General features: G+C 53.3%; 2 protein-coding genes across 2 annotated transcripts; both read right to left on the reverse strand.

Moving 5' to 3' along the window:
- Positions 1-1532: 1532 nt before the first annotated feature.
- KCNE3 (potassium voltage-gated channel subfamily E regulatory subunit 3) lies at positions 1533-5862 on the reverse strand. The gene is made up of 2 exons (XM_071562202.1): positions 5788-5862; positions 1533-2353 (listed from the first exon to the last, which is right to left on the reverse strand). The coding sequence occupies exon 2, from the start codon at positions 2338-2340 to the stop codon at positions 2029-2031; it is 312 nt and encodes a 103-aa protein (XP_071418303.1). The 5' UTR covers positions 2341-2353; positions 5788-5862; the 3' UTR covers positions 1533-2028.
- On the reverse strand, positions 4277-6283 carry LIPT2 (lipoyl(octanoyl) transferase 2). Its single transcript, XM_071562192.1, has 2 exons — positions 5788-6283; positions 4277-4932 (listed from the first exon to the last, which is right to left on the reverse strand). Exons 1-2 carry the CDS (start codon positions 6281-6283, stop codon positions 4700-4702), a joined length of 729 nt encoding a protein of 242 aa, XP_071418293.1. The 3' UTR covers positions 4277-4699.
- Between the last annotated feature and the right edge of the window lie 5606 nt (positions 6284-11889).

Below are 11889 nucleotides of genomic sequence, written 5' to 3' on the forward strand. Positions count from 1 at the left end.
AAACCCTGGGCAGCCCACCCCAGCGCTGCCACAGGCTCTGGCCCAAATTTAACTGCAAGGATGGGCAGGAGGAGCTGCCGATGGATCAGAAATCGCATGTATAATGATCACTGCAGAAGTTATGTCTTGCAAGAGGGATTTTTGCCCTTTAGAGTCTTCTGGATTAGAGAAAAGAACCATTTTTCCCCCCAATTCTTATGATATGCCACCCTTTATCAGGGTTATCCCCCTTGGGTCACAGCAGAAGAGACTCCAGGCTCACCACATTCATCCTTCTCTCCGAGAAGTGGGAAAAGCAACAAGACACCTTCACCAGGGAGGATTTGGGGTGCCATGCTCACCGTCCAGTACCCATCCCATTCCAGGGCTCCACATCCTGGCCCTGGCACTCAAGGCTGCTCCATGGCTCATCCACTGGAGGAGGACAAACACCATGAAGGTGGAGGAAACTCAAGAGTGCTTTGTGTCTCTGTCCCCAGCTGGCCCAGTTCCCCTGATTTATTTGCAGATAAAAGGTTTATTTTCTTTCCCAGGGCTGCAACTGCAAGATAAACACAGCGAAGCCTCTCCAGCTACTTCCTGCTTGGGCCAGGTGCCGGAAGACACACGTACCTGGACCCAGAAAGACTTGCTGGCTCAGGAATCCCAGTGGGATCAGCCCCAAAGTGGGCTCCCTAAAACCCGTTTCAGGTTTTGTGCCCAAGCTGAGCGCATGGAAAATCAGGAATCAGTTGCTGACCTGCTGCCATATCAATGCCTCTGGTGCCAACATTTCCAGCCCTACCCCAAACACACTCACATCCACTATTATTTTTTGGATTAAGGTTTGTCATCACTGTTCGGGCTCAGGATTGCAGCCATGTTTAACCCTGGAATGCTAGCGGAAAGGCCCCTGTTGGCCAGCTAATCTAGCTGCAATTAAATGGTATTCATTATGCTATTATGAACAGACCTGCAAGATACTGGGTCATCAGTGCTTCCCACAGACTGTTTTGAGTGACGGGGACATTCAATGTCCTGGACACTGGCCACTCCACAGGCAAGGTCCAAACTCAGCCAGCTTAATAGCAGAGCCAAAGCCAAGATGCCGAGCAGGACACAAGAACATCCCTTTCCTGTCCATCACTGCGCCCTTACCCCATGGAAAACACATTTGCAACCTGCAGTACAAAAGGCCAAAGCTGCAGCTGACAGCAGGAAGGAAGCCGGAAAAACCAGCATCACTGTCCAGAGCCTGGAGAGACCTTGGGAGTTGCATGGAGCTACACGACTCCAGCTAGGCTCAGGCAACGCTCACAGTATGCCCACAGCTCCAGCAATATTCTCCGGACAGCAGCAGAGACAAAGCAACTTCTTGGGTGGTGAGGCTTGCTCTACCCTGCTGTAGGGGCTGTGACGCCACCCAGGGATTGCCCTTGAATCCATCCCTTGGCAGCACTCAGGGAGCAGGTTTAGCCCTTCCAGCATACTCTGGGCTCTGATACAGAGTGGTGCCCCATAGACTGTCCCCAATGCCAATTCTGCTCAGAGAAGAAGGAAAAAAAATCCACCTGGAACCTGCCACGTCCTTTAATTCCCTCCCCAAAAAAAGCAAGGCCTAGACCAGCTCAAAAATTACAGGGTTTCAGCACCAGAAAAGCCCATGTCACACAGCTGCTGGGAGCCCAAGGAGGTCACTGCTGGCTGATCCAGCAGGGATCAGGGAAATGAGGAATTCTTTTCCTGTAAGACCCCTGCCAGCTTCATCAGGTGGGAAAGCAGCTACCTTAACTATGAGGCTCAGCCAAGGTGGGCTGCAGCACCAGGACCCGCCTGTGGGTCATATCCTGCCAGCTCCTGCCAGCCAGGAGCTGTATCCTGGTGAGGATGTTCTGGTGCTGCTCATACCAAGGCTGAGCACCTACATGGCAGGGGTTCCCAGCAGATTTGGGGCTAGCAGCACTGCCACATTGCACAGACAGCAGAATGTGCACAGTGACATGACCCCAAACCCACTGGCTCCATAGGGAAAAGGCATCAGGGCCGGCCTCAGACCATGGAGACTCTGTTCTTAATGTAGACATGGTATGGGTCGCTGCGCTTGTCCACTTTCCGGGAGCGGGTGTAGCCCAGGATGAGGCTGCCCACCATGGCGGCAAAGAGTGTCATGACGAAGAGGATGTACATGTAGGCATTGTCGTTCCGGCCAGGATGACCATTGCGGGTGTTCCATGAGGCAGTCGCAGTGGTGATAGGGCAATTGGCAGAGCAGTGGATGACCCCATGCAGTGTCTGGTTTAAGACATTAAGCACAGCCTGCAGGCCTTGGTGCCAGGTCTCTGTCTGGTTGTTCTCTTCCATATTCTCCTCCAGGCTGCAGGGAAGGACAAGGAGACTCAGCACAGGCCACCCTCATGGTGGGGCAGCTCCTGGGATAATGGTCCTTCTGGATGCAACAATGACCCCAAAATGGCCCTTGAAGCACCTCCTCTGCTACAAAGCAGGCGTGTCCAAACCCTTTGCATTCCTGGCAGCCCTTTCCTTAAATTTCACTCCTTCCATGGAGTGGATAAAGCTCTTGGGGCTCTGAAACAGCTGCCTGTCCCCCTCTCATGTCTCTGTTGAGGACAAGGGGATGAAGCTGACCCAGGGGGCCAGGATGGTTGGGTTCAAAGTCATCTTTCCCTGGGGATGTGTGGGGGTGGTGGGCACATCTCCTGCACCCTTGCAGGGCGCAAGCTGGCACAGCATCCCACACACCCCTGTGAACACATCTCTAGGGGTCAATGCCCTAAACCTCCCTTCCTATGGGTCCCAGATCCCCTCTGACCTGTCCTCCTTTGAACATCATGCCCCTCTACTAGCCTCCCCTGGACCTCCTTGTGCCCTCTGTGCCCTTGCCTGAGCCAGGAAGGGACACCAGAACACAGTCCCCTACATGTGCCATCCTTTGGGCCATGCTGGTCCCATAAACCAGTCACTCCCCAGGCATCCACCCTATTTCCCCCTGCTCTCAAGCACCAGCAGCCCACAACACAGGCAGCTGATTCCTCCGCCCGAAAAAGTCACCCCAAACTCAGGATGCACCTCTCAGGATGAGACCCCAGCAGTGAGGAGGAGGAGGAAGGGGCTGAGCAGCAACAAAGGACTCAGATCTGGCTGCCTTCCTGACTTAGAGATAGGTTGAACTTGAGATATTTAGGGCATTATCTGGGTTTATACCAGGAGGGGACCTGCAAATGTGGTGCGGCATGCTGGGGCGGGGGGGGGGGGGCCCACCTTAGAGAGGGTCTGGGGCCAGGGAGGGGACTGGGGGTCAGGGAGTGGGAAAGGGGGATCACACTCACCCAGCGTGCCCTCCCTGCCTGCGCTGCTGCCAGCTAAGCCAGACTGAGCATCGAAGGCGGTAGGAAGGGATGCAGCCAGGCTGGGAATGCTGCCAGTCTCCTCCCCTTCCCGGGGCAGAGTCACCTGTCACAGCCACCCAGCCTCGCCACAGACCACCAGCCTGTTCCCAGTTCCACGGGTCCTGCCACAGCCCCCTTTCCCCAGCCAAATACCAGGGGCCTTATGGGTCCGGCAGGGCTGGACTCTGGATTTTCCCCCAGCACATGCTGGCAGTCACACTATCCTGTCCCTCCTCATCCACCCCCATTGTCCCTGAGCTTTCACACTGGCACCGAGCCTGCCTGGGCACGTTGTTCCCTGCTTGCCATTCCCTTCCAGAGCTCAGCCTGCTCCGTGAAATGAGATTTTCACCTGTTTCCAGCCCCATCAGTGCCAGCTGCACCCTTTGTCCGCCCAAAATCCCAGGGGGGCAGATGCACAGAAGCCTCAAAGCTTGTGGGGCAGAAAGAAGGCCCAGAGCAGCCATGAGGGTCTGTGGGTGAGAGTCAGGTCTTGTCTGAGCAGGGTGTGGGGACTTTAGTCTCAGGGGACTTTCTTACCCCTTAAGAAACCTGTCGATGAAAATCAGTTTATGATGCTGTGGCTGGGACAGCAATGTCAGAAGTGCCAACATGGACCTCAGCAACATCTCCTCCAGCACCACAGACCCAGTGAGAGCAGGTCCCCATCACCCAGCTGGTGTCCTGCAGGGTCCATGACAGCTGTGGTTTCTCTCCTCACACAGCCTGACCTCTTGCCCTCCTCCTGCTTTTCCCACTGCATCCACAATGCTCTGGTGGCCTTTTAACCACCATTTACAGCCATTTTCCATCTTCTCCAACCCCAAAGTGAGGATTTCTCCAGACTCAGGGCAAATAAACAAGGGGTAAATAAACAAGCAAAGCCAATGTTCCTAGCAACTCTCTTTATATAAAATCTACCTCATCTACCTCTGTTAATCCAGCGAGGGAAGGATGCTCAACCACCAATCCCTCTTCTTCTTGTCCAAAGGATGTATGAACATTTACCCAAATTTTGGATTTTTGCGGGGAGAGCAGCAGAAAAAAACAAAAAAAAGCACCTATTTGGGTATTCCCCCAGCAAGTGACACAGGGAGGTGGTAACCTTGGAGGTCTCTGCAGAGGGGCAGAGACCCAGGGGGCTGGGGAGAACAGCCCCAAAGCAGTTTGGATGTTTAAGCAGCAGCCTCTGTGCCACTGTCCAGGCAGAGTCTATAGGCAAAGGCACAAGAGGTCTTGTCTTGCAACAAAGCCCCAGGTAGCTGCCACAACGTCCATCAGTCAAAACACCTGGCCAAGGCACCATGACAGTCCTAGTCAGCAGGGTCGTCTGAAAAGACCAAAGCGCAGTCAAAGACCTCCTGGAAGGAGTCCAGGAAGGGCTCCAGGACGTGGTCAACAGTGATGTGCTGTCCCAGCTCGCGGCTCAGTGAGGTGACACCTTTCCCCTCCAGCCCGCAGGGGATGATGTGGTCAAACCAGGTGAGGTCAGTGCAGCAGTTCAGTGCCAGCCCATGAGAGGTGATGTAGTTCCCACAGTGCACACCTGCAGGGGCCAAAAGCACCCACCCGTCAGCATCCATTGCCAGGGATATTTCAGTGTGAGATATTCAGACACTGCCCAGGTCACTATAAACATCCCCCAGTCTGCATGCTGTGTTCCCCAAATCTGCCCTAACTTACAGGCAGGTTCCCCAAATCTGGGACAGACAGGGTGCAGCTCCCTTCAGCACTGCATCCCCCAGCACCTCCCACTGCTGAAGTTTTCATGAGCTTGGACAGACGGCTGTGCTGCAAATGAGAGTCTGAGGTGCAGGACCCCAAACCCAGGCAGCAGAACCCAGCTGGGGGTGGTGGGTTCCAGAAAGGGGTGCAGGATGTGGGGCTGTGGAGGGTGACAGGGGACGGGCACAAGCCTGGGAACCAGGCTACAGGCACCCACCCTGAACTGATGAGATCCCCTCTCAGTCTTTTCTCCAAACTAACCAGGCCCAGGTCCCTTCAGATAAGAGATGCTCCAGACCTTTAATCATCTTCAAGGCTTCTGCTCGACTCTCTCCAGTAGCTCATCTTTGTTGTACTGAGGAACCCAGAACTAGACACAGAAAACTTTTCCTCCCAATATCCCAGAACTGGGCACAAAAGATATTTCTTCCCAATATCCCATCTAACCCTGCCCTCTGGCAGTGGGAAGCCATTCCCCCTTGTCCTGTCACTCCAGGCCTTTGTCCAAAGTCTCTCTCCAGCTCTCTTGGAGCTCCTTTAGGTACTGGAAGGGGCTCTAAGTTCTCCCTGGAACCTTCTCTTCTCCAGGTTGGGCAGCCCCATCTCTCAGCTAGTCTACTGAGCAGAGGTGCGCGCACACACACACAGCCGGTCCCTGCCCCGCGTCCCCGCTCACCGATGGCACACAACTTGCTGTCGCCCATCCAGATTCCGGTGAAGGGCGGCGGGAGGGCGCGGGCGGCTCCCAGGCCGAGCCTCCGGCAGAGCCGCAACACCAGCGCCTCCAGCCCGGCCACGTACCCGCGAACCGGGAGGCGGCGCCGGCGCAAGTCGAGCACGGGGAAGGCGAGGAGCTGCCCGGGGCCGTGGAAGGTGATGTGGCCGCCGCGCCGCGCCGCCACCAGCCCCGCGCCCCGTGCCCGCAGCGTCGCCGCCGCTGCCGCGTCCGGCGCGCCCCGCAACCCCCACGTGTACACGGGATGCGCCGGCTCGCTCAGCACCACGCTCTCCGCGGGCACCGCACGGGGGCCGCCCCGCACGGCGGGGCCCCCGGGGGCCGGAGTCGGGCTCCGCGCTGCCCGCGCCGCCGCCACGCAGCGCTCCTGCACCCGCAGCGCCTCCGCGTAGGGCACGGGCCCCAACAGCACCACACGCAGCGGGGCCCCAGACATGGCGACATTCAGACCGGCGCCTGCGGCCGCCGGGGCCGCCGGGAGCCGCCGGGCGGGGCGAGCGGAAAACAGTGAGAGGAGAAAGGGAGGGAGCGCCGGAGGACGGTGAGAAGAGGATGAGGGCACGGACAGTGGAATAGGGAGGGCACGGACAGTAGAATAGGGACAGGCAGGGGGATGGGGACAGGAGGCGGGGATGGGGACGGGAGTGTAGGCACAGAGACAGGCAAAGAAGAGCCAATGGGGATAAGGGACAGGGGGTAGGGAACAGGAGCAGGGATGGAAGAACAGGGCAGAGGGAACAGAAATGGATGGGGAACAAGGGTAGAGCATGGAGACATGATGGAGGACGGGGGTGTGGGGAGAGGGAACAGACATGGGGACAGAGATGGAGGATGAGACAGGTGACAGGAGGATAAAGAATGGTGGTTTGGGGTTGTAGAGTGGGAAATGGGCTTGGGAACATGGTACATGATCTGAGAGAAGGTACTGGGGCCTGCAGTGGGGGATAGAAGTGAGGATAGGAGACTGGGGACAGGCAGCTCGTGTCCAAGGACGGGGATTAGAGATAGAGTACAAGCCTGGGGAGGGGGGATAAGGCATAGGGCAAAGGTCAGGGGCCTCAGAATGGCTGATAGGGCCCAGGGCTGCAGGAGGGCAATGGGGAGGAGAGAGGGCCCCTGTCACCATGGAGTGTGGGGCATAGGGCATTAGACTGAGGGACAAGAGTGAGGGGGGTACCACACAGCAGTGACAGGCAGGCAGTGAGGACAGGGCATGGGGACATTCACATACCTGCTCAAAATAGGGCAATATTAGGATTCGAGGCTAAAATCAGGATGGTTGTGGATGCCCCAACCTTAGAAGTATTCAAGGTCAGGTTGGATAAAGCCTTGAGCAACCTGGACTACTGGAAGGTTTCCCTGCCCAAGGCAGGTGGGGTGGGACTGGATGATCTTTAAGGTCCCTTCCAACCCTTAACATTCCATGATTCTTGGCTGGCATCTCAAGGTCATGGACTGTAAATAAAGTCCTTGTATTGCCAAAGTGCTGGTGTGAGCTACATTTGGTCACTCAGGGACTGGGAAAGAGATAAAATGTTCTCGTCTCAGCTTTTCATTCCAAACGTAGAAAATACACAAATCTGGTTGAATTGCTAATGAGTCAACCATTAAAACCTGAGCAAACTGTTCCCAGCCTGCAGAACTTCCACCTTATCAACAAGATTAAGCGTGTGAAAGTATGTTTTGATTTTATAGATCAATTGACTGTGTTAATAAACTCCTGTTTCAATCAAAAATATACCTCACTGGTAATCTACCCTTTGTTGCCGCACGTCTGTTGTTTGACAAGGTTAATTTCTGCGTTACTGACAAGAAAGGGAAGGTGTTCCCTTTGTGCTGTCATTTTCTTGATTAAAAGGATGAAAAAAATGAGGGAAAGCCACCATAAATCTCAGCAGGTGATCATGTCAATCCATGAAGCAGTACCCACCTTGGGGTTCCCACTCATGGTGGAATCATCACCTCAAACAACCTAAGGAGAGCTGGTCCGGGTCTCTGCCCTTGGCAAGAGACACTTGTATTTTGCACCAACATTGTGTGTGTTTCCTTTTTTTTATGATTAAGCCTCAACTTCTTGCCTGGAGATCAAAGTCTGGAGATCAAAGGGCTCTTCCTTTTTGGCTGGTAGCACCACTGCCTGCGTAGGATGAGGAGGGTTGTGTGTCACAGGTCTGGGATCCTCGTAAACAAGATGACAGAGGGGAGTGTGGTTGTGTCACTGGGGTAATTACTGTCAGTATCCTGCATTTGAAGCAGGGAGGAAATTTGTATGGAAGAGAGCCACAGATGGCTCACATTCTATCCTTCTGTCACAGTTTGCGTGTTTTTAAAGTGGGGTGGGTTTTTTGTCTTCATATTATTTGCCGTTCCATCATACCTTTTCCTTTGTGTACCTTAAACATTAGCCAAGCCTCTTCAATCCTCACCAGTTCCTTGAATTGGATTGCAGAGTTTTTATGGCAGGAGAGCCTCCCTCAAGTCTTAATAGCAGGAAGGAGAGGGGAGGACAAAGGTGGTGATTGTGAAACAGGTGCCTGGCAAGAGGGACTGTCACAGCTCACAGGGAGCCACAGATGGATGCGAAGGGCAACATCTTGGCTCTAGTGAAGTCTGGAACAAAATTCCTTTTTAGTTTGGCAAGGCTGGGATGTCACAGAGAGGTGACAAGAGCTAGCATCATGGGCAGAGCCTGGAGTAGAGTACCCATACTGGCACCCCCAAGTACAGTAGGCCCCTCCCCACAAGCCTTTCGACAAAATCCCATTGTTTTTACGAGGAAATTGTACTTGAGTGCTGCATGCTCTGTTTGCAATGGAAGTGTGCAGGCCTTCAATTCATGGGCTGAAGCCCAGCTGTGCTATGGGCCCACAGGCTCAGGAGAAGCAACTTATCCCAAAGCAGCATCTGTGGCTGTGTTTCTGCAATCATCACTGCCTGACTCCCTTCTCTCATAGGGCTGGAAGGAGCTCAGAGGTCCGCCCTCACCCTGGTGGGGTTTGATTCTTGCTGGTCATTCATATTTTCCAGCTGGGTCTCCAAGACTTTGAGTGATGGAGAGGCCTCCTGACTTGGTGCAATAGGAGGCAGTGCTGGCAAGCCTTAAGCTATGGATTAATTTTTCCTTTATCTGATGACACCAGGTTGCCATGAGATACCTTGGAAGCATCAACCAACCCCCCTACACAGAACACCAGCATAAAACAAGTCCTACAAGCACCAGCTACCCACCCTGCAGTTATTTAAATGGACATTTCCACTACATGTTACTCAAAATAAACCTTTCCCTAGGGGCATTGGAAAGGAATCTCTTGGGCTGAGATCCCCAGCTCATTTGGGCTGCATCTTGGTGGAGTTTGCCTCTTCAAACTATTAATTGACTCAAAGAAGCACTTCCTAAGGCTGTGCCAGAGGCGAAGAAAAACAAGGAAATGCATCTGTTAGGCTGTGCACCTCAGGGTGCGTTAAGGAAGTACTTAAGAAAGTTCCTTGATGGCCTGGGGAAACAGGTGAGAGCCCACGTGTGTTTCTGTGTCGATTGCACTTCTTCTGGAAGTCATAATTTATTGGCCTATCTTGGAGCCAACGTGTCAGGCTCCAAGCTTCACTCAGCTTCCCATGCCAGCAGGAGCTGATGTGTCCACTTGCAAACCTTGGATGTATTGTTTGTGCTGCAGCAGTACTAGTGAAGAGTCTCTCATCTCCGGTTTGTTCCCAGCTGCTGGCCAGAACCCCTGCCAGAGGTCATCCTGCCCTCTGGAAAATCACCTTGACTCCACAGACCAGCCAAAGTCATCCCAGTTGGGTTAAACAGTCCTCACAGTGCTGTTTTTAAGAAGGATCCTCTGCAAGAACTCAGTTAGGGGAGGGATGGCAGGTCTTTGGGAACAGCAGACCCAGAAGGGACACCAGACAAATGTCCAGTGCTGCCTCCAGCTCCGGGGCCCCCAGTATCAGAAGAATGTGGAGCTGCTGGAGTGAATCCAGAGGAGGTCACAGAGATGCTTCAAGGACTGGAGCCCCTCTGCTCTGGAAACAGGCTGGCAGAGCTAGGGGTGTTCAGCCTGGAGGAGAGAAGGCTCCACAGAGACCTTAGAGCCTCTTCCAGCATCTAAAGGGGCTCCCAAGAGAGTTGGAGAGGGACTTTGGACATGGGTCTGGCATGACAGAACAAGGGGAAATGGCTGCTAGAGGGCCAGATTAGACGGGATATTTGGATGAAACTCTCCCCTGTGAAGGTGATGAGGCCCTGGCACAGGTTGCCCAGAGAAGCTGTGCTTGCCCCATCCCTGGATGTGTTCAAGGCCAGGCTGGATGGGGCTTGGAGCAATCTGGGTTAGTGGAAAGTGTCCCTGCCCATGGCAGGGCATTTGGAATAGGATGATCCTTAATGTCCCTCCCAACCCAAACCATCCTGGAATCCTAATAACTTCTTATTACGTCCAGTTTGAGCCTCTCTTATTTCAATTTCAATAGAGGAAAGAAATCCTCAGCGAAAGGATTTTTACCTCTCATACTCATTCTTACCTGTCTTGGTTTGAGGGGAAAAAACCAAAATGTTTACCCACAAGCGGGAGAGGGGGCCTTCTCCACAATAATCACGCCACTCTTTATAAAATTTAAGAAAAGGAATTTTAATACAAGAAGGATAACTGTTCTTAACTGCTATATATAAACAGACTAGTGCAAACCGCTTCCCCAACACCACAAGAGAAAGAAAAAAACAAACAACAAAACCCAGCAGGTTTGCCTCCGGGAGGAAAGTTATACTTAAGCAGTGTCAAATGTCACAGCCCGGCTGGCTGCGGAGTGAGTTTTCCAGTCCCTCTCCAGCGAGACAGACGAGTGGTGAGCTCTCAGATGAACTCTCTGTCTCTTGTCCCAGATGAAGGAAAAAGAAAGCTGAAAGTGGGGGACCGCCATGTGTCCTGGAAAGCAGCTGCACACCTCTTTCTCCCGGGTCACTGCCCCAGCCGGGGCAGGCAGGCCGTGACAGTGCAGGCAGTGGTGAGACTGGAACAGAGGCCGGGATCCCAGATGCAGGAACCAGGAGAAACAGCCACGGTGAGGAGAAAAACAGCATCTCAGCCAGAAGCCCTAGCAGTAGCCAGCAGAGCAGCTTCCCTCCTCGGCAGCCACCGCTCCCCCTTTCCACCGAGCTAAGAATGGAATAATGTCCCCAAAAACAAAAGAGACAAACCTGCCCCCATCCAAGTGATCAACAGTTAACTACTACTTTTTGTTAACTGCTGGCATGGACAGTTAGTGGCAGGGCGGAGAATTTACATAATAATCCCAAACTACAACATTACCCTTAAAGCCAACCAGCAGTACCAAGGCACACACTATCCCCTGAGCAGGAAAAGTGTAATTTTAGAGTTCTCAGTCACATTCACCCATGTCAGGAAACCATCCAGAAAGCTCAAAGCAGGAGCTTAAAGGAAGAAAGAACAAAAGATGAAAAGAGAATTTTTTTTAAAAAGAAAGATGTCTAATGCATTTAAGACCTGCACACAAGACAGAAATGTCAAGCCAGGAGCAGAATGTCACAGTGCAAGAATGACTACAGTGAAACAAAGAAAAAGAGACAACAAGAGTGTGAGAGAAGGTGCCCAGGACACAGAAGAAAGAGGATGTATATAATTTTCTTACCAGCAAAACAAACACAGTACCAGCTGAGCAATGCCATTGTTGTGAGGACTAGAGAAACACCCCAGCACTGCAGGGCCATGTGCGTCATGTGAAGTTTATTTTAACACTCATTAAACGTGGACAATTTCCTTCCCCAACCTTTACCAGGTAAAAAAACTGTTGTGTTCAAGTGAGGATCTGCATCCTCCTGGAGTTCTCATGGAGTATGTGACTTTGCCCAGGGCAAGGCACACTCCTGCTAAATGTAGCTACTTTTGGGTGGCCTGCACTCCCCTTGGGTCACCACAACACCCTGCAATACCCCAAGCAGGGGACAGGGTGGCTGGAAAGCTGGCAAAGGCCCTGGAGGCCTGGTCAACAGCAGCTGAACATGAGCCCAGGTGTGGTCAGCTG

The sequence above is a fragment of the Pithys albifrons genome, chromosome 1, assembly GCF_047495875.1.
Source record: "Pithys albifrons albifrons isolate INPA30051 chromosome 1, PitAlb_v1, whole genome shotgun sequence".
Lineage (NCBI taxonomy): Eukaryota > Metazoa > Chordata > Aves > Passeriformes > Thamnophilidae > Pithys > Pithys albifrons.